Below are 18,318 nucleotides of genomic sequence, written 5' to 3'. Positions count from 1 at the left end.
TCGCTTGCAGCTCGAAAATGCTGTTCCTGGATCTATTTATGGCTAGAAACTTGTTAGTTGATGGACCTGGGGCACAGCTGGTGTTGCTGGTCAAACCGAAGATTGAAGGCCAGCATCGATGTTGCATGCCAGGCGACGAGGACTAATTCAATGTTACCACTCAAGTGCTACTAGTCCGTACCAGCGGCGCCAAATGAGGGGCAAAGAACCATCTGCAAGCGTGGGTTCATGCCGACATGGAGCTGAGCTGACATGGAGGGCCCTGGAGCTGGTTGGCTGCTTCTGCGTGCGTGTGGCTTCTCCTCAATTCAAGTCGACATGGAAGCTCCTCCTCCCAGCCGGCTGTCCTTGATCGTTCCGCATCTGCATCCGCATCCGATCCAATTCCATTCCCACCCTCCACAGCCAACAACCCGCTGCCCGCTCGCTTGCGCAATTGAGAGACCTGGCCTGGGCGGTGCTTCCTGAACTCTGTGCTGGCCTTGGACGACGAGCAATACTTTTGAAGAAACTGTAATTGCAAGCAAGTCCATGGTTCTGGTCCATCGAGTTGCTTCCCCCACCGCCGCTGCTCCGCATCTTCCATCCAACCATCGACCAATTCTCACGTCCAGACGTTCAAAGACCCGGCCACTTAACTTACTTGCTCCTGCGACGGACCCAAACATCCACCTTGCGGCGCGATTTCCCTTGTTGCTCCTGCGTAGCCGACTTCCACCCTGTCGCTTGCCAGTCGCTTGCCGCTGTCACCTGTCACCTCTCCGCCCGACCAAAGAGACTCTATCGCCTGTCATCGGCGTCGCCACGTGTGAAGCAGCAGCAGCAGCAGCAGTACCACGGTACTACCACCTGCCCTATGCCTTCTCTCGGCTTTCTCAAGAAAAAGAGGACGCGGGATAGCAACCCCGACCCCTCTACCTCCACCCCCACCAGCCCAGTTGCTGCTACATCTCCGTCGAAGCCGTTCGATTCTTCTACACTGCAGCAGCGAACCTCTGGCTCGCAAGCAAAGACGGCTCCTGGAACTGCTCCAGCTCCATCTCAAGGCTCAGCTGCCACTGCTGCGCCTGCTTCCCAGCAACAACAGATGAATCCCGCAAACGCCCAAGGCGGCACCTTCGTCACTCCATTGCCCATGCAAACGAACCAAGCCGATTCCCAGAGCCTTCCTAGCATCAATAACCTCATCCACCAACCCCAGAATGGTGCCTCTACAAACAACTACTCTTCCTTCAACCCTGCTGCCCTCGGCGCCCAGATCAGCCATCCTCCCAGTGCAAGTCCCGGAACCGATCCCGGCCACATGCAACAACAGCAGCAACAGGCTTATCCACAGCCAGCAATGCAACCACAGCAACAAGCTGGACACTTGCCGGATCAGCAGCAGCAACAATATCAACAGCAGCAGCATGAGCAGCGTGTCCACCACCAGCACCAGGGAAGCGTCACCCGCGTCACAAAGGGAAAATATTCGTTGGGCGACTTCGACATACTGAGGACGCTCGGGACTGGTAGCTTCGGACGAGTCCATCTGGTCCAATCGAAGCATAACCAACGATTCTACGCCATCAAGGTGCTCAAGAAGGCTCAAGTTGTCAAGATGAAGCAGGTTGAGCACACCAATGATGAACGGAGGATGTTGAGCGATGTCAAACATCCATTCTTGATTACCCTCTGGGGCACTTTTCAAGATTGGAAGAATCTGTACATGGTAATGGATTTTGTTGAGGGCGGAGAGCTATTCTCACTGCTAAGGAAATCCGGTGTGAGTACCAATTGACTGTTGGGGGTGGACCAATTCAGAAACGCCGGCATCATGTGTTATTGTGTACTGACCGACCATAAGCGTTTTCCCAACCCTGTTGCCAAGTTCTATGCTGCCGAAGCGACTCTTGCCCTCGAATACCTCCACTCGAAGAATATTATATATCGAGATCTAAAGCCCGAGAACTTGCTACTGGATCGGCACGGGCACCTCAAAATCACGGATTTTGGGTTTGCCAAACGGGTTCCAGACAAGACTTGGACTTTGTGCGGTACGCCAGATTATCTCGCACCCGAGGTAGTCTCTAACAAGGGTTACAACAAAAGTGTGGATTGGTAGGTTTGACCGCTGCCACATTTCTGGGTGGTGCAATATGAGCTGTCCAGCTAATGTCTCTCGCAGGTGGTCATTGGGCATTTTGATCTACGAAATGCTGTGTGGCTATACGCCGTTCTGGGACAGCGGCTCGCCGATGCGTATATACGAAAATATCCTGAAGGGTAAGGTCAAGTACCCTGCATACATCAACACGGATGCGCAAAATTTGCTGGAGAGGTTAATCACATCCGACCTCACCAAGAGACTGGGTAACTTATATGGCGGTTCACAAGATGTCAAGAACCATCCATGGTTCTCGGAGGTGACGTGGGATAGACTGGCCCGCAAGGACATTGATGCCCCATATACGCCGCCAGTGAAGGCCGGTACGGGCGACGCAAGCCAGTTTGACAGATATCCCGAGGACCCTGAGAAGTATGGAGGCATTGGAGGGTCAGATGAGTATGTGCTTGGAACACATTTGCTTGTGAAGTATTGGAGGCTAACTCTGTGCGTAGATACGGACACATGTTTACCGATTTTTGAAGTTGGCAGATTATGTGCGAGAACGATGGGGCTTTCTTCCCTTTCCCTGATTGTGTACGACATGACGCGTTGGATGGCGACATGTATATGATATTGGAAACCTGCCTTGGGCTTTCAAAGTGCGCCTGAATATACTCCCAGAACAATTAATTATCAGTGTTGCGGAGTTGGGCTGGAACCTTGGACAAACAAACATATTGTTACACGGGAGTAAAAGAAGAAAAAAACACGAAGTGAACAACCAAACATGCCACCTTCTTTAGTCACTGATTGCTAGCAATGACGCGAGGCATCTGTATGAATTATCACAACATGATACGTTTCAAGACTGACTGCAACATGAGGTGTAGGTGAACCATGGGTATTAATTAGTGCTTATGCCAACTACTGCTGGCCGCTCGAAACTAGAGATGCTGATGACAACATTGGAGCCATAGAGCGCGAATCGAGAATTACAAGCCACCTGGACCTGGACTGCTAGTTCAATAACCAAAATGATGGAATGTCACGTCCCGTCGTCAGTCTCGCAAACCGGACCAGCGGACCACTCATTGAGCAATAATAAATACCCTTGTGTCACTCGGAACTAACTAGCTTCTTGACTGATTGATGTCTGGTTCAATTTCTTTCATGGATACGCTCCAAAAGAAGCCCGTTTGAACTGTATGGTCAAGATGCCGTTTTCATCATGGCCTGTATGTTGTGATCTTGCCAAATGTATCCGCCATGCCCCAGATACCTTCCCTCAGACAGCTAAGCTGCACAATCTGTGAGTGATCAACAAATAGATTCACATCCACGCCGAATTCTCGAATATACCAGTTGAAGACGGGGGGGTCTGCCGCCTCAAACATGAGCTTCTCCGCAGGAAGCTCATCGAGGATACGCTGAATCACGTCGGTCCTCCACTTGGTAACGTTTTCAGTGATGCCCTCGCTCTCAATCATGATGCGCTCGACACCGGCACCAATGAACCTCTTGCCGGCGCTGATAATCTTGGACGGATCCGAGGGACCCAGCTCCTCCAGCTCCGAAGCCTTTGTATCACCGCCCGCGCCGAATTGGATGCCGCACTCGGGCTTCGCAATGAGGCCGGCTTCATGCACCCTGTCCACCAGTCGTAGCCAGTCGTCTTGCGGCAGGGAGAGAAATCCCGTGGAAATCTCAATCACGTCGAACCCAACCTCTTTGCATTTTCGGATATACTTGTCCACGGCTGCTGTCGGGTCCGATTGGGTGAGTACGTGCTCAATCCAGCCTCCCTGTAGAGCGAGTTTGTTAGCCATTTCCATTCCTCGTCGTTATGATTTTAGTCTGTGTGGACGTAGGGAGGCCGAGTATGCCGTACAGTCGAGACATAGGCGTCGTTTTCATGGGCTATCTGGATGAGCTCCCGCAGCTTGTCTTCGTGGAAGAGCGAGAACGAGCCCCCGGCAAACTTGACACCGTCAACTTGATGCGACATGCTGGCTTGGGTTAGCGACCAACTGTTGTTCCCTTGCCGTTGAAAACTTGTGTGTGCGTACGTGTCAAATACGTCTTGGAGATATCTCTTGCCCATGACGGAGTAGTACGGTCCCCTGATCTCGGTGACGCCAGTCTTTCTCGGTTTCGGGGGGCGGGCGTTGTGCCGGATGAAGCCGAATCCTTTGGGATCTTCCAGCATAATGGGCTGGGTGGCAGATTGAGAAGCGGCTCGGCTTGTGAGCGATAGTGGCCTGGAGGCAATTCGTTCTACGACGCGGCGGTGGCGAGCGAGTGTAGGACGGATGGGCATCGTCATCAGGGACGATTTGGCGTATCGCATTGCCGTGGTGGACATCATGTTGCCTTGTAGAAGTCTTGGGGATTTCGTTTTCTTCTTCTTGAACAAGATGACAGTTTTGGGAGGTTTACACACGATGCCTGGGGAGAAGTTGGGTAGAAGATGACAGAGTACAAATGGCGGGATATGCTTTCTGCATTAGTTGTCGACGAGTATCAACGTCAGAACGACGTCAAGCAATATGTTGTGCTACCAAGGCGGTCCTATCGAATCTACACAATCCATGTGCTGTCATGCCATGTGGCGCTCGGGATAAAACTATCTTTGCCTCGTATTGGGTCTCGGCGGAATGATGAATAATAGGATGCGTGTGTAAGCCTTCAGATACTGCACAAAGCTTTGCTACATCCTCATTGCTATTCCTCAATCACCTTTGTGAGCTGCGGGTGAGGTTTGTCACCAAGCCAGAGAGTCGCGTTCTGCCACGGTCTTGTGTGTTTCGGATTAATAGTCGAAGGGCCTATTGGAAACCAAAACCAGCGACCCGATGAACTCTATTGAAGCGGTTGATCCTCTACTTCGATGTGTCTCGGCTGCAACATTCCCGTCGAGTATTTGCGGGCGTTTAGATGGTAAATACTCCGCTCATCACAAGAACTCAAACCCTCAAGGCCTGGACTGCCATCGACGCACCCGGGTAGCAATCTTTTTTGGACTACATTTCCTTGAAGCTGGGTTTCTGAAATTTGATGCTTTGCAGTAAAACAATAAAAGAGGCCGCTTTCTGACGTGTATCCTGTAGGACCTCAGCCCGGGCCGTAGACGATGGTGACAGGACGGCATTAATACAACCTCACCCAACCCTCACCCAAGACGGGACGGGCCACATACGTCTGGGAGCGACCCGAGGAGGGGTGATGAGGGTGATGAAGACACCATCATTTATGCATGGCTGACCGAGCTGGGAACATGTCCAATCCAACAGCCCCGTTTGCTGCTTGAAATAACGGCCCCGTGAAAGCCGCAGGTGCACCCAACATGAGGTCTGGAGCAGGATCTGCATGATTTTATCATAATTCAAATTCCAGAACTACTTGTGAACCCCGCCAAGGCGTCTCATCTGCATCGAACATGCAGAATATCTGCAGATATCCCACCGACCGCCCGATACCCTGGTTGCGAAATCCGGCGATGGACCGTGACGATGCCCAAGACACGTACAGAAACGGCCTCGCGTACAATTTGCGCAACTGTTATGAATATGACATACAGCCAAGAGCCCAAAAACGGAAATAAACTACGAGGGCGCAGGGATCGTCACTCATATACCGACGCATGGCAGACTTCCCATGTTTGTATAGACGTGATGCCGAATGACACGCAGTGGCTTTGATTTCACGTCTTCCAACATCCTGACCATGAAGCATATTGCTGTGTAAAATCTAGCAGCCTTACTGACGTGTCTTTCTGCCATTCGTTAGGATACCCATTGGTACATGCAACGACGACATTAGATTCCCTTGCTTGCCACTGCATTAAGCCACCGTGATAATGCAACATCGGTCAATGTCAACAACCTGCACAACCCTTGACATCGCCCATGCGTCCACGCCGTATAGTATTTGCGCAGTATGCCTGCAAGAAGACCCCCTCGCCTCGGAGTATAAAATCTACGTCTTATGCCGAGACTTTACCAACGGCCGCTGTTTCAATCGCATTCATTCAGTCAGCAACAGGCTAGTATTCGAAGAGCGTCTTCCAACCCTGAGTACCAAACCATACAGCTACAACAAGCCTCAAGAAAGAAAGAAAAAAAGAAGAAGAAGAACCATGAGGACTGAAGAGTTTGATTACAATGTTGAGTCAAGAATCATGCCAGACGATCCTGTTGAGCTTCGTGGCAAAAGCCGCGAAGATGGCAGGATGGTCGTGCTCGACCGCTCGACCGACAAGATTACGCACACGGTGTTTTCAACCATCTGCCAGTACTTTCGCCCGGGCGACCTGCTCGTCTTGAACGACAGCTACGTGCTCGCAAACGTCTTGTGGTTCCGGTACGGCGACGAGTCTACCCACGTGGGCTTGTGCGGCCACGAGCCCGACGGCACGACCATTGTCGATGTATTCGGATGGTCGCTGGCTGCCCCAGCGCTGACCCTGACGTCCAAGAACAACGACAGACTCACATGCACCCTGCTCGAAGCGCTGCCCGACCAGCTCTGGAGAGCGAGATTCGAGCCTTTCGACCTGGTTACGCCGACGCTGGTCGAGTTCGGGCAGCGAGTAGACGACATAACGGACCCGAACCTGACGCTCTGGAGATCCGCGCCCCTTGCCTACCGCTCCGTGTACGCCAATACACCTGGATCGTTCAACATCCCTTCAGCTGGGCTTCACTTCTCCGAGGCGCTGCTGGCCGAGGCTGTCGCCAAGGGCGTCGAGGTCGCCCACATCACGCTGCATGTCGGGGCGACCGAGACATTTGCGGTCCGCCACATCACCGAGAAGGAGGTTGAGAACCACAAGGTCAGGTCCGAGTACTTCCAGGTCGGGGACAGGGCGGCCGCACAGATCAACCGGGCCGTGTCCGGGGGGAGGCGTGTCGTCGCCGTGGGCACGACCGTCATGAGGACCCTCGAGACGCTGGCCGCCAAGCTGGAGCCCAAAGCTCCCATCCAGGCGCAGTCGGGGTGGACCGACCTCTACATATACCCCGGATTCAACTTCAAGCTTGTGGACGTGTTGCTGACGAACCTCCACCAGCCGCGGTCTAGCCATATCGTGCTGACGGCAGCCTTTGCCGGGAAAGAGCTTGTTATGCGTAGCTACGCCGAGATTCTCGAAGGCGGTGGATACGAGTTTGACATGTTTGGGGACAGCATGCTGATTGTGTAGCTGCTGGCTGGCTGGCTCAACATGGGCACGCATCCGCTCATGACTCTTGAATGTTGCGTTTGTTGCGCGAGCTTCTAGGTGTTACTAGCAGTGACGTTTTGTAGTTAGTACGTGTTATGGAATGGGCTTTGCAAATGATTCACCGTTGGGCAACGAAAAGCCATTGACGCGGTTCAACACAGCGTACGGAGTACTGGTACATAGTACGGAGTATAAAAAGAAAAAGAGTGCATGTGAGAGCCAGACAACTCAAGTGCTGTATTGATCCACCAGATTGCTTGCCAAAAAGTCACGGGGCTGGGGTCTGGTGCATCCGACAGGGTTTCGCCAGCGCATTGCAGGTTGCAGCAAAAGCTCGTTTCATTCGTTCGAGGTGCCTTCAGCCAAGCTGCCAGTCCTTGTCGTAGACTCGTCCTTTATTTTTTTTCCCTCTCCCGCGACTCTTCTGTCGCCATATCCTGCACCGAGCGTTTTGCGTTTCAAAAAAAGGGCCGAGCTTGGGAAGAAGCTTGGCGATTCGGCTCTAGATTTAAGGTTAAAGGCGGGGGGTGCAGACACGCCAAGAGATCAAGGATGGACGACTACATGTTTCGGTTTTATGTCGACGAGTGTAGAACTGTCGAGGAGGCGACGAGTTATCTGGAAATATTGAATTACTCGGTGAGTTTGCCTTGAAGCAATGGCCATTGGACTGAAGCCGGGAGTGGATGGTCTGACTGTCTGGTGTGCAGGATCCGTTTTACAATTCGTGCGAGGAACATGCTCTTACGGAAGATGAATTCGACAATTTCCTGTATAGGCGGGTGAGTGCGCCGTCTTTGATGGAATTGAGCTGGACTGAACGAAACAGGGTGCGTTTGCGCCGCCGGACAAGATGCGCGATGGGACGAGGTTGTTGAGCGGGATCCGGTTGATGTGAGTATTGTTGCTGACTCTTGATCTTGTCATGACATCGATTGAGATATCGGGTAGTTTTTCCCTTCGTCGACTGACAGCTCCTAGTGTGCAGAAGAACGCCAAAGACAAGGATACCTTCACGCCCAAGGTGATTTCGCTTCCAAAGGACTCGTACGAAGACATGGTCCGCGCCCTGAAGCTGCCTTTTAGAGGGATTGAGACGACATCTGTGGTTGGGCCGTTCTTTTGGAGCTCCTTTGACCAGGATGATGATGATCCTCACTTGCGTGCGTTTTTTAAATTTTTACTTTGTTCGCTTGGGTGCTCCTAACCAACCACCCACGTCCCAATGGCTCACAAGAAGAACGACCTAACGGCTAAACAAACATTGTAATCAGAAATCATCCACCGCAAATCCGACGTCCGCAAAAAAGGCAGAACCCGCGGCTGGGAAATGATGCTTTCGCACTCGTTCAAGACAAACATGACCACGGGCTACCTCAAAGGCACGCCGTCATCAGACGTCGTCTTCGCGCTGCAGCACCTCCGCGCATGTTCCGCACAGATCGGCCACCCGATGCTGCTTCCCATCATCATCCTCTCGTACGACCTGTCCACGGCAAATGACCAGAAACAGCGCGATGCAAGAGACTGGCTGCGCCGTCTGGAGAACGCCGTCTCGCTGCGCAACGAGGTCGAGGAGCACGAGCAGTATTTCCAGGACGGCTTGCTGGAGGTAGACGGCCTGAATCGCGACCTCGTCGAATGCCATGGCCACGTCATGTGGAAGCGACCGCAGGCGTACTGGGCCGTAGCAGAAGAGATGGAGAAGGCCATGGGCCGGTACCACGACAAGATGGCGACTGTACGCGAGGAAAAGCTGAGACTTGTCAACGGCGAAACAGCGAGCGCGGAGGATGCCGAGAGGCGGCACTTCAAGGAGGTGGACAAGCTGCACCGCAGCATGACGGCGAGACTAGAGTTCTACAAGGTCAAGCTCAAGGGCCTGGAGAATTACATCCACACCACGCTGGAGAGGTTGAAGGTGCAGCGGGAAGCGGTAAGCTACACACGCGCGTCCACCGGCACCGGGCCCCCCAGCCCAAGGCTCTCGATCCCAGGCACCAGACACTGACCGAGGGGCCCTAGTTGTACAACATCATGTCGCAGCGCGAAGCGAGACTGAATCTCGAAATCGCCGGAGAGCAGCGCCGCATCGCCCACGCCAGCAAACGCGACAGCACCGCCATGAAGACCATCTCGCTCATGGGGACGCTCTTTCTGCCCGGCACGTATCTCGCGTCCGTCTTCAGCATGACGTTTTTCAATTTCCAAGAATGTACGGTTCCCCTTCCCGTCGAATATCCCAAAAGCTGCAGACTGCTAATGCCGCTGTTGCGGCCAGCCGCCCACCCCGTGTCCCTAGATCTGTGGATCTACTTTGCCGTTACGATCCCCATCACTGCCGCCATCGTAGCGATATGGGTGTGGTTCGATCGCCGTCGCGAGGCACAGTATGCCAGGGACGACGAGGACCTAGAGCAGAATATCGACAAGATGGAGAAGGAAATCATGTTTCATTTGAGGAAGAGGACCATGAGCAAGACGCATACGTGGAATTCTCTTAGTTCGCCGCCTCGGCCGTGATCTCCTGGTTTCGGCGCAGGTGTCGATGAGGTAGGATAAGACGACACCTTTCGGCTGTTATCTGGTCGTGTCACTGCGGAGAGTGGTTTGTTTTTGTTCTAAAATCAGGTGGAAAGAAGAACTATGACTTGTCTGTGTATAGACTACGCCTCATGACTCACGACTTACGAACACATGTACGCACGGGCAGCCGTCACTAGATTGGATACAGAATACAGAATAAAGACTACAGAAGCCACATTTAAGCTGGCTCGACTATTACTGTGCTTCGGCTAAACAATGTTCCAGGCTAGCTAAATCAAAAACGCCAGACCATGCCAACTATAGCGCCCGTCGTGACAACAGATATCCCAAAGCAAGCCGCTGCGCCGTAACCATGTTGAGAAGAACCTCTACCTGCATTTACAACCGGATGTGTCCCTCTCCGCCAAACCATCTTCGTATGTCAGAGTTGTTCTGAGAATTGCCGGCATTCTCGTTGTTTCCACCCATCCACTTGGGCTTCTTGATTTGCTGGAACCATTTGGGTGCCTCTATGCCCTCGACGGTGTTTTTCATACGGTTGCCTATAATTACCAACATGTTGTCGTCCTCCGCGGCATCATCGTAAATGGGAGCCCGTGAAATTTGTCCTGGTCGGCCAGTGTTGGCAGAGGGCACGGGTGTTTGACTCGGCAACGGAGGAGGATCTCTAACTGCGGGAATGGAGAGAATGGGAACAGCTCTGCTTCCTGCTTCACCTAATGCAACCCTTGAAGCGGTGTCTCCCCGTCGACGGTAGGTCGCTGTGCCTCCAAGCTCTCGCTCAATGAGACCACGGCCTTCTCGCCAAGATCCAGACCCATATGTCGGCCCGTTTTCATCGCCCTCGTCAATCACGTCGATACCAACAAACACACGCTTGACCTTCCCGTACAATCCGAACAATGTTGCTACCACTGGGAACAAAACAACAATTGGGAAGAGGTCATCAAACCACCGACCAGGCGCAGTTTTTTCGAGCAGTTGCCCCAGAAACTTGAAGAATATTGTCTTCTCATACACCTCCTTAGACAAGAATGTCACGAAGTTGTATGACAAGGGAATGGTAAGCTTGGCGACCTGCATAGAGTACCAGAACGCTGATTCGTAAGACGTGTTTCGCTTCACAAGGGCCCGGCCACGCCAGACTTTGACTTCCGTCATGGAGAGAAGTGCTGCTGCACACATGTAGCAAATCCAGAAGGCAGAAACGACTTGCCCAGCAAATCCAACTTCAGGCTTATCTCCCACCCAGTGATGTACAACGCTGAGGCGAATAACAGACAAGCGCGGGAATGTATATCGGACTAATTCCGACCAAACAACGCAAGCAGAGGCGAGAGCTAAAAACAGACCAAACGCTACCTGGGTATAGGGGATGACGTGGTAGTAGAAAATGTACCGAGTATATGGACTCAAAATTTTGGTCCTCCCCCAAACTCCCGTGTGTGGTGACGGCTCTCCGAAGTCCAGTTTCTTTGAAGCAGCGGAATTTAAGATTGCCTGCAATTCCCCTGCTTCGTGTACCAAGCGGCTCCATTCGTCGACATAACGAGATCTGGCATGTCTGGCCCGAACAAAACTTCGAGTCAACTCGGCCAAATACTTTTCTGTGATGACCGGCGGAACCGATCGGCCGTTAGTCGCGAATATGCCAGAGCCAGACGGCACCTGAGACGGCAGGATGTTTCCCATGTCTTGAAGCTCCTCAATCCATTCTTGAAAGCTTAAAGCACTACCAGTCTTTCGGCGACAGAGCTCTGCGACTTGAGCTTCGACTTCCTCTAGGATGACCAGTGTGTCCTCCATATGTTCGTGCACCTTTGGAGCTTGTGACTGCAGTCGTTTTAATCGGCCGCTTATGCTTGCATTTCGAATGAGTCGTCTGGGAATGGCAACAAGTCCGTGACCCATGAGATAGATGGCGAGCACAAGACCCCAGCAGTATGCAAGAGTCATCACAAGACCCTTCAGCGATAGAATAGAGGGCTGATACGCAATAAAGACGTATACCAAGCCAATGGCACTGGCACCGAGGACGATGGCATAGAACTGCGCATTTTGTCGGAGGGAGTATTTCAGCTTATCGCTCGGCTCGTGGTAGCCGGCATCCGAGTATTCGCCTAGGATGGGCAAAATGGCCCTATAGTCTGTAAGTCTATCGTCATAGTAAGAAATGGTCCTTGGAGAGCACCATACCAAGTCAAAACAAAGGTCAGCCAATACGTTATCCGCCACGACACCAGGACAACTCGTTCAGGGAGCCATATTCCCCTGGTAGTCTCGTCGTCGGTGGCTGCACTGGACGCCAAGTCTATGGGAACGAGGAGCACGACTATTGACGGCAGCCACAATGCGAAGAAGATGGGGACGAGATAAAATCCAGGTGTAGTTCGCAGCGGCAAGTAGTATCGCAAAATCAACAGCACGATGATCGAAATTACGAGCAGTGCGAAAATCGAAAATATGATGGAACCGACGGGCGCAGCACTGCTGGTGATGTGAGCCATGGCGAGCAGCCCGTAAGTGAGTCCATGCAGGCGATGCGAAAAATGAAGGTGGGTTAGTTGAAGCAGTCTGGTTGAAAGACGAAGCCGGAGAAACCGCGAGCTCCAAATGGCTGCTGCCTCTCGAACGTTAGCTGGCGTTGCCCCCCTGGCTTGCAGGTCCCATGACGCAATGAGGGTACAAAACGACCACTGAAAGGTGCTGGGACAAGTTGGTGCCTCAAATGTGGGGCGGCTAGGGAGGTGTGCATCTGGTGCAGAACGTTGTTGGCAGACTGTGCAAACGGAGTACGGAGTACCAGTTTAATTGATTCGCGCTCGGTCGCGTTTCCAGCTGGAGCCATCGCGTCTGACATGCTTTGCAAACTCCAATTTATCACCATTTTTTTTTTAGGCTCGACGCAACATTACGCACCACCCATTGACAACTGTAACCCACAGCTTTTGTCGCATACGTCAGTCATGGCCGCTTTGCCCGATCTCACCGACTGTAAGCCGTCTTTATCAGTTTCGTTTCGACACAGCTGACAACTTGTAGGGCTTGTCGACTCCAACGATGCGCTCAATGTGAGCCTGGTTTCTCCGTCCAAGTCTGGACTCCGACTGGTCGGCTCCTTTCATCCGAGCTTTACGTATCCCATCTTTGGCGACGAGGAGAAGATCTTTGGGTACAAGGACCTGAAGATTAGCTTGCGATTCCGAGCTAATGATATGCGGCCACATTTGGAAACGACCTACAGCAAACAACTAAGCCCATCAGCCGGCGTTGAAGAACCCACCGATATCAACGCTGTGCTTCAAACAGGAAATCACTTGCCCAAAGGTAAATATAGCTGCCAAACTGACATCAAACTGCCTACTAATGTTCCTAGTCGCTTTCGTCAAGAGCTCCGATTTCGAGAGTAGCTCCCAGCAGCTTGGCGACAATTGGACGCCTCCTGGCACCCTACAAGAGACCATCGACGGACCCGACGGCCAGTATGAAATTTGGAAAGGCAGCCTGGAAGACCCGGCTATCAAGCAGCTGAACTCGCGCATTCAGATTCTGGTGCCTATGCTCATCGAAGGTGGTTCGTACATCGGCCAGAACCCCGAGTCGGACTCGTCTGACATCGACCTGTCCGATGCAAACCGTTGGACAGTCTTCTTCCTCTACCGTACACAAAAGTCAGATGGTGAACCGGATAAGAAGTCATACGTCTTTGTTGGATACTCGACTGTGTATCGATTTTTCTACTTTGGCCGACCTCCTACTCCGCCACCGGAATCTGGAGACAAGTGGGAATTGCCAGACGGAAGCTTTGACTTGTCAAACCTTCCATGCAGAACTAGGCTCTCTCAATTCATTATTTTGCCACCATTCCAGGGCAAAGGCAATGGAGCCACGCTGTACAAATCAATATTCCAACACTACCACAAACATGACCAAACGCACGAGTTCACGGTTGAGAACCCGAATGAAGCATTTGATGATCTGCGAGACGTTTGTGACCTCACCTTTCTCAAGACAATCCCGGATTTCGTTAAATTGAAACTGGATTCGTCAGTCACGATTCCCAAGAAGGGTCCTGTGCCCAATCTGGTTGTTGGAGGAGACAAGCTTGAGGAAATCCGCTTGAATGCAAAGATTGCTCCACGACAATTTCACAGAGTACTGGAAATGTACCTGATGTCTCAGCTTCCTTCATCTGTGCGACCCTCCATGGCGCTGGATGACGACCGTCCAGCCCCCACACAGGCGGATAAGCACTTGGAAAGGCTGTGGCAATTGATTGTGAAGCAGAGATTGTACAGACACAACAGAGAGGCTCTGTCCCAAATCGAACAAGCTGAACGCATCGACAAGCTCCAGGAGACTTTGACTGGTGTTGAACTAGAGTACGCCCGCATTCTGGCGGCCTATGAACGAGCTGCTGGCCATGGTCTTGGCCCCAGTCAATCGAACGGAAAGCGGAAATTAGACGATGAGGCTGGAGATAAGACCCCAAGCAAAAAGGCAAGAGTAGAAGACGCTTGAAATGGGGGCAGCTTCGTGTATATGGAGACTTACTTGGCGTTAGGGTTCAGTGTGAGACGGGTGTGGGGGGCTATAGATCATTGTAAAGTCAATCACAAATGGAAATGGGCTTCCTATACAATTCTTCTGCGGCGTTGGTATATTTAGGAACAAATTGGTCTATGCGATGAACCAAGAATGGCACGAAATTTAGAATTTGCGTCGTGGAATCTGCACTTTTCTTTTATTAACCAGTCGTGTTGAACCTGGTTCCGTTAACTCCCTGAACACCCTTTCCAAGCTGGCTGGCAACCACCGTAGCTTCACGGATAGCTCTAGAGATCGTTCCTCGGGCTCGGCCCTCCTCCAACACCAAGAGACCACCGATTGTGCATCCACCAGGGGTACACACCTTCTCTCTGAGAAGGGCCGGGTGCTCACCGCTCTGGACCAGCCCGGTGGTTCCTCGCATGGATTGAGTAGCCATTCTCTGAGCCTCTGCACGGGGCAGACCCATAGCCACGGCTCCATCAATGGCAGCCTCGAGCATCAGAGCAAACATGGCGGGAGATGATCCGCAGAGAGCTGTGGAAGCATCCATGTTGTTGGCGGGGAGGTAGACAACATCACCAATACGCTTGAAGATCCAAGTGACAAGAGTCTTCATGTCGGGAGGCAGCGGAGGATCGGAGATGCCGATGACGGTCATGGACTCCCGGATAAGAGCAGCAGTATTGCACATGGCACGAACGACTCTGCATCGACCGTCGTCCTCCGGATTGGTTGTTGGTACCGATCCGTGGAGAGCAATCTCCATGTGGTCGGCGGTGATGCCAGCACAAACGCTGATGAGAAGTTTGCCCTTCAAAGCATCCGCCATGCCGGGCTCACCTAAAACATTGTTCACCATGTATGGCTTGCAGCCCAGAAGGACAACCTGCGCCTGTTGGACGGCAGCTATGTTATCGTTCTGAACGACCTTGACGATGGATGAGTGCTCCCACAAAGCAGCCTTGACTCTCTTAGCACTCTCGGCACTGCGAACGCAAGCAATGAAGCGAGATGGGAGAGACTGTGGCCGCTCTTCCCCAGGGGTGGAAGCGTTTGATGATGGGGATTGGAGGGGTCGAGGACCATTAATTTCGGCCAGGGATGTAAGGATGCCGTTGAGAATGGCAATTCCCATGGTGCCTATTATTTTGTATGAGATGACTTGCTATGGAAATTGGCAGCAAAAAGAGTACTGACCACATCCCAACACCGTCATGGTGAAATCGCCAAATTGAGGGCTCATTTTGTCTTGTTGGGTGACGTCAGGCTGCAAACCTATGTTTAAGTGGAAAGCGGTGGTTTTAGGTGAGATAGACAAATCGACTATTTAAAAAGAATGCGGTATTCAACGAAGCAAAAGTCTTCCAAAGCAGAAAAAGGCTCATGTGTCCCCTCTGTATTTGCCAAAAGAGATCAAATGAAAAAGGACCGGGGTGTTGTGAGAGTGAAGAGCGAACCCGTGCTATCAAACTGCTGAAGACAGTGGGGATTGACCGGCGAGATTTTCCGGTGCTTTAACAGCCTGCGAGGGATTTCCTACGCTGTCGGCTCCGGTGCCGGCTGGCGTCTCTGTGCCGTGGCTTTACCGCGGCCGGGTTAGGCAAGGGCCTCTCACCGAGCAAACCGCTATGCTCACCGAGATCCACCTCCTGCTGAGATGAGCGCAGGGCCGCAGGCCAGCATTCGACTTCATCAACTCGTCTCAACAAGTTCTTTGCTAAAGACGCTGCATGCCAACACTCTTGCCTCGGACGGCGACCTAATTCAGACTTGTGTTACAGCACATAATGGCGGACCCATTCGAGGTCCGCATGCGATTCAGCTTGCAGTTGCAGCACTTGAACGCCTCTGTAGTTTCTGCTCAAAAAGCTGCCCAGTATGCCTTAAAATACAAAGACATGGATGAGGACTTGCACTCGTGCATCCTTGAACAGGTTGAAAGAGTAAGCGTTCTATCTCAAGAAACTTCGTGCAAACATGATTGCCTGACTAACATGCCACAGAATAACATGAATACACGCGCAAACATTATGTACTTTATTGAGCACTTTCTGGACTTGGCGCAACAGGGGCATGCCGAATACGTTCGTATGATGCAACGCGATATCATTCGGGTGGTGGATGCTGTTGCTCCTGATGACGGATCTGGCGCCACAAATGTCAAGGTGGTTCGAAAGGTGAGCCTGCCACCATACAAAGCTTCGTTCGCGAGCATCCGCCAGGGGCGATTGCTGACCTCGAATCCTAGGTCTTGCAAGGTCTCCAGACCAAGGGGCATTTGGAGTCTCAAGCCGTTAGCCAGATCGAGGACGTTCTAAAAGAACGCGAGATCAACGAGGCTGATTTGAGTCCTGCGTCGCCACCCAGCGATGTTGAAATGACAGACAAGTCAGATGGCCAGACCGTACCCAAGTCGGCACAAAAATCAGCACCACATCGCTTGGATAAACGCCAAGTCGAACAGCGCATAGAGGAAGACAGGGAGCGTCATAAGCGGCAACGGGAGAGTATTTGGGCTATACCCAAGACTGAGGACGCAGAGATGAACAAATTGTGGGAGGAAACTAGTGATTTCGGCGAAGATGACGACCGGTTGCTCTCTGAGGAAACCGAAGATTGCGTCAAAGAAATGGAGATGCAGCATTGTCCACATAGGCGCTCTGCAAATGGAGACCACCACTAGCCTCGGTGTATTGGGATTAATTTTGTTGCATTGCGTGGAGTTTTGGAAAGTCTTCTAGGGTCGGATGGTTGTGCCGGGGTGTGTTTGTGAATAGGTAGTCCTTGATACCCGTGATAGCTCACTGCTGATTTCCTTGTGTCTGGTATCCACAAAATGAATTAATAAACGAATAAAATGAAACAAAACAAAACAAAACATGTTGTTGTCATGTATCAAAGACATACATATGTCCATGCTTGAACATATGTTACCACAAGAAAACATTCAAGACATGAAGTTGAGAAGTAAGATTTTTGTTTATTTTGAAAAAGGAGTCCGTTCCCCTTTAGATACTAGTACAGGTGACGATTTTGTACATGCCATACGGCCTTCTATGATGGACTTGCCAGCCCATTATTGCAATTCAATGGCATTCTTTACTCCATGACAACAGTAGCACCAAGCTCCTTCATGCTGGCCATAATCTTCTCGGCCTCATCCTTAGGAATGTTCTCCTTCATCATCTTTGGTGCACTCTCCACAAACTTCTTGCTGTCTACCAAGCTGAGTCCTAGCAGACTCTTGATTTCCTTGATAATCTTGGCCTTCGCGCCGGCATCGAAAGCTTGCAGCTTCAGGGTAAAGAGGGACTTCTCGGCAGCAGCAGGGGCGGCTTCTTCCACTTCCTCGGCGGGGGCGGCAGCGGGAGCGGCAGCGGCGAAGCCACCCATTGGCATATCGGGGATGTTCAGTTTGCTCTAGACATTGAAGATTAGCAATGTCAAGTCGGAATTTGCAATTGGTATCCTCCATAAAAACGCCGAAACCCACCTTGAGGCTTGATACCAAGTCGGCAGTCTCCAGAAGCGTCAACCGGCTGATCTGATCGACAATCTCGGCAATCTTGGGGTTCGTCGGAGCGGCCTCAGTTGAGTTGAACCTTCTTGTCGTCGAGGCGATCCGAAGCATCTGTGCAGGGGCTCTAGCAGAGGAGACAGAGCGCAATTGGCGAGCGCAGCTCTGCGTCGCATACCGGCAGGACATTGCCATGGTTGGTGATGTGTGATGGAGGCTGAATGACTCGAATTCGTAGTCGAGATACTTCGGTCGCGTGCAGCTTCTCGATCAAGGAGTGCTTCCTGAAGTTTTTCGAGCTGCTGTAGTTTGCTGGCGCAAGTGGTTCCACCCCCGCGCTGATTGGTCCGGAAAAACCTGTGTCATCACACCCGGGCTGGCACCCCTGTCACT

At 52.0% G+C, this 18,318-nt stretch overlaps 9 protein-coding genes across 9 annotated transcripts; 5 read left to right on the top strand and 4 right to left on the bottom strand.

The window, feature by feature from the left end:
- Nucleotides 1-856: 856 nt before the first annotated feature.
- On the top strand, nucleotides 857-2,629 carry TPK2 (cAMP-dependent protein kinase type 2; the record flags this gene model as incomplete). Its single annotated transcript, XM_014693526.1, has 4 exons — nucleotides 857-1,765; nucleotides 1,847-2,100; nucleotides 2,168-2,545; nucleotides 2,602-2,629. 4 exons carry the CDS (start codon nucleotides 857-859, stop codon nucleotides 2,627-2,629), a joined length of 1,569 nt encoding a protein of 522 aa, XP_014549012.1.
- A 686-nt stretch (nucleotides 2,630-3,315) lies between these two features.
- On the bottom strand, nucleotides 3,316-4,451 carry HSA32 (Protein HEAT-STRESS-ASSOCIATED 32; the record flags this gene model as incomplete). The annotated part of the gene is made up of 3 exons (XM_014693527.1): nucleotides 3,316-3,891; nucleotides 3,978-4,095; nucleotides 4,156-4,451. 3 exons carry the CDS (start codon nucleotides 4,449-4,451, stop codon nucleotides 3,316-3,318), a joined length of 990 nt encoding a protein of 329 aa, XP_014549013.1.
- Nucleotides 4,452-6,224: 1,773 nt separating this feature from the next.
- queA (S-adenosylmethionine:tRNA ribosyltransferase-isomerase) lies at nucleotides 6,225-7,289 on the top strand (the record flags this gene model as incomplete). Its single annotated transcript, XM_014693528.1, has 1 exon — nucleotides 6,225-7,289. One exon carries the CDS (start codon nucleotides 6,225-6,227, stop codon nucleotides 7,287-7,289), a length of 1,065 nt encoding a protein of 354 aa, XP_014549014.1.
- A 573-nt stretch (nucleotides 7,290-7,862) lies between these two features.
- Nucleotides 7,863-9,833, top strand: G6M90_00g015100 (uncharacterized protein; the record flags this gene model as incomplete). Its single annotated transcript, XM_014693529.1, has 7 exons — nucleotides 7,863-7,949; nucleotides 8,021-8,092; nucleotides 8,140-8,204; nucleotides 8,292-8,473; nucleotides 8,585-9,246; nucleotides 9,336-9,525; nucleotides 9,592-9,833. 7 exons carry the CDS (start codon nucleotides 7,863-7,865, stop codon nucleotides 9,831-9,833), a joined length of 1,500 nt encoding a protein of 499 aa, XP_014549015.1.
- Nucleotides 9,834-10,235: 402 nt separating this feature from the next.
- On the bottom strand, nucleotides 10,236-12,364 carry lmbrd2 (G-protein coupled receptor-associated protein; the record flags this gene model as incomplete). The annotated part of the gene is made up of 2 exons (XM_014693530.1): nucleotides 10,236-11,997; nucleotides 12,054-12,364. The coding sequence occupies 2 exons, from the start codon at nucleotides 12,362-12,364 to the stop codon at nucleotides 10,236-10,238; spliced, it is 2,073 nt and encodes a 690-aa protein (XP_014549016.1).
- A 459-nt stretch (nucleotides 12,365-12,823) lies between these two features.
- On the top strand, nucleotides 12,824-14,378 carry HAT1 (Histone acetyltransferase type B catalytic subunit; the record flags this gene model as incomplete). The annotated part of the gene is made up of 3 exons (XM_014693531.1): nucleotides 12,824-12,851; nucleotides 12,900-13,184; nucleotides 13,234-14,378. 3 exons carry the CDS (start codon nucleotides 12,824-12,826, stop codon nucleotides 14,376-14,378), a joined length of 1,458 nt encoding a protein of 485 aa, XP_014549017.1.
- Nucleotides 14,379-14,604: 226 nt separating this feature from the next.
- On the bottom strand, nucleotides 14,605-15,543 carry P5CR_0 (Pyrroline-5-carboxylate reductase; the record flags this gene model as incomplete). Its single annotated transcript, XM_014693532.1, has 1 exon — nucleotides 14,605-15,543. One exon carries the CDS (start codon nucleotides 15,541-15,543, stop codon nucleotides 14,605-14,607), a length of 939 nt encoding a protein of 312 aa, XP_014549018.1.
- A 652-nt stretch (nucleotides 15,544-16,195) lies between these two features.
- Nucleotides 16,196-17,091, top strand: ctk3 (CTD kinase subunit gamma; the record flags this gene model as incomplete). Its single annotated transcript, XM_014693533.1, has 3 exons — nucleotides 16,196-16,351; nucleotides 16,412-16,585; nucleotides 16,657-17,091. 3 exons carry the CDS (start codon nucleotides 16,196-16,198, stop codon nucleotides 17,089-17,091), a joined length of 765 nt encoding a protein of 254 aa, XP_014549019.1.
- A 416-nt stretch (nucleotides 17,092-17,507) lies between these two features.
- On the bottom strand, nucleotides 17,508-18,120 carry mrpl12 (mitochondrial 54S ribosomal protein bL12m; the record flags this gene model as incomplete). The annotated part of the gene is made up of 2 exons (XM_014693534.1): nucleotides 17,508-17,828; nucleotides 17,902-18,120. The coding sequence occupies 2 exons, from the start codon at nucleotides 18,118-18,120 to the stop codon at nucleotides 17,508-17,510; spliced, it is 540 nt and encodes a 179-aa protein (XP_014549020.1).
- Between the last annotated feature and the right edge of the window lie 198 nt (nucleotides 18,121-18,318).

Source organism: Metarhizium brunneum, chromosome 1, assembly GCF_013426205.1.
Source record: "Metarhizium brunneum chromosome 1, complete sequence".
NCBI lineage: Eukaryota > Fungi > Ascomycota > Sordariomycetes > Hypocreales > Clavicipitaceae > Metarhizium > Metarhizium brunneum.
This window is presented reverse-complemented; position numbering and strand designations above follow the sequence as displayed.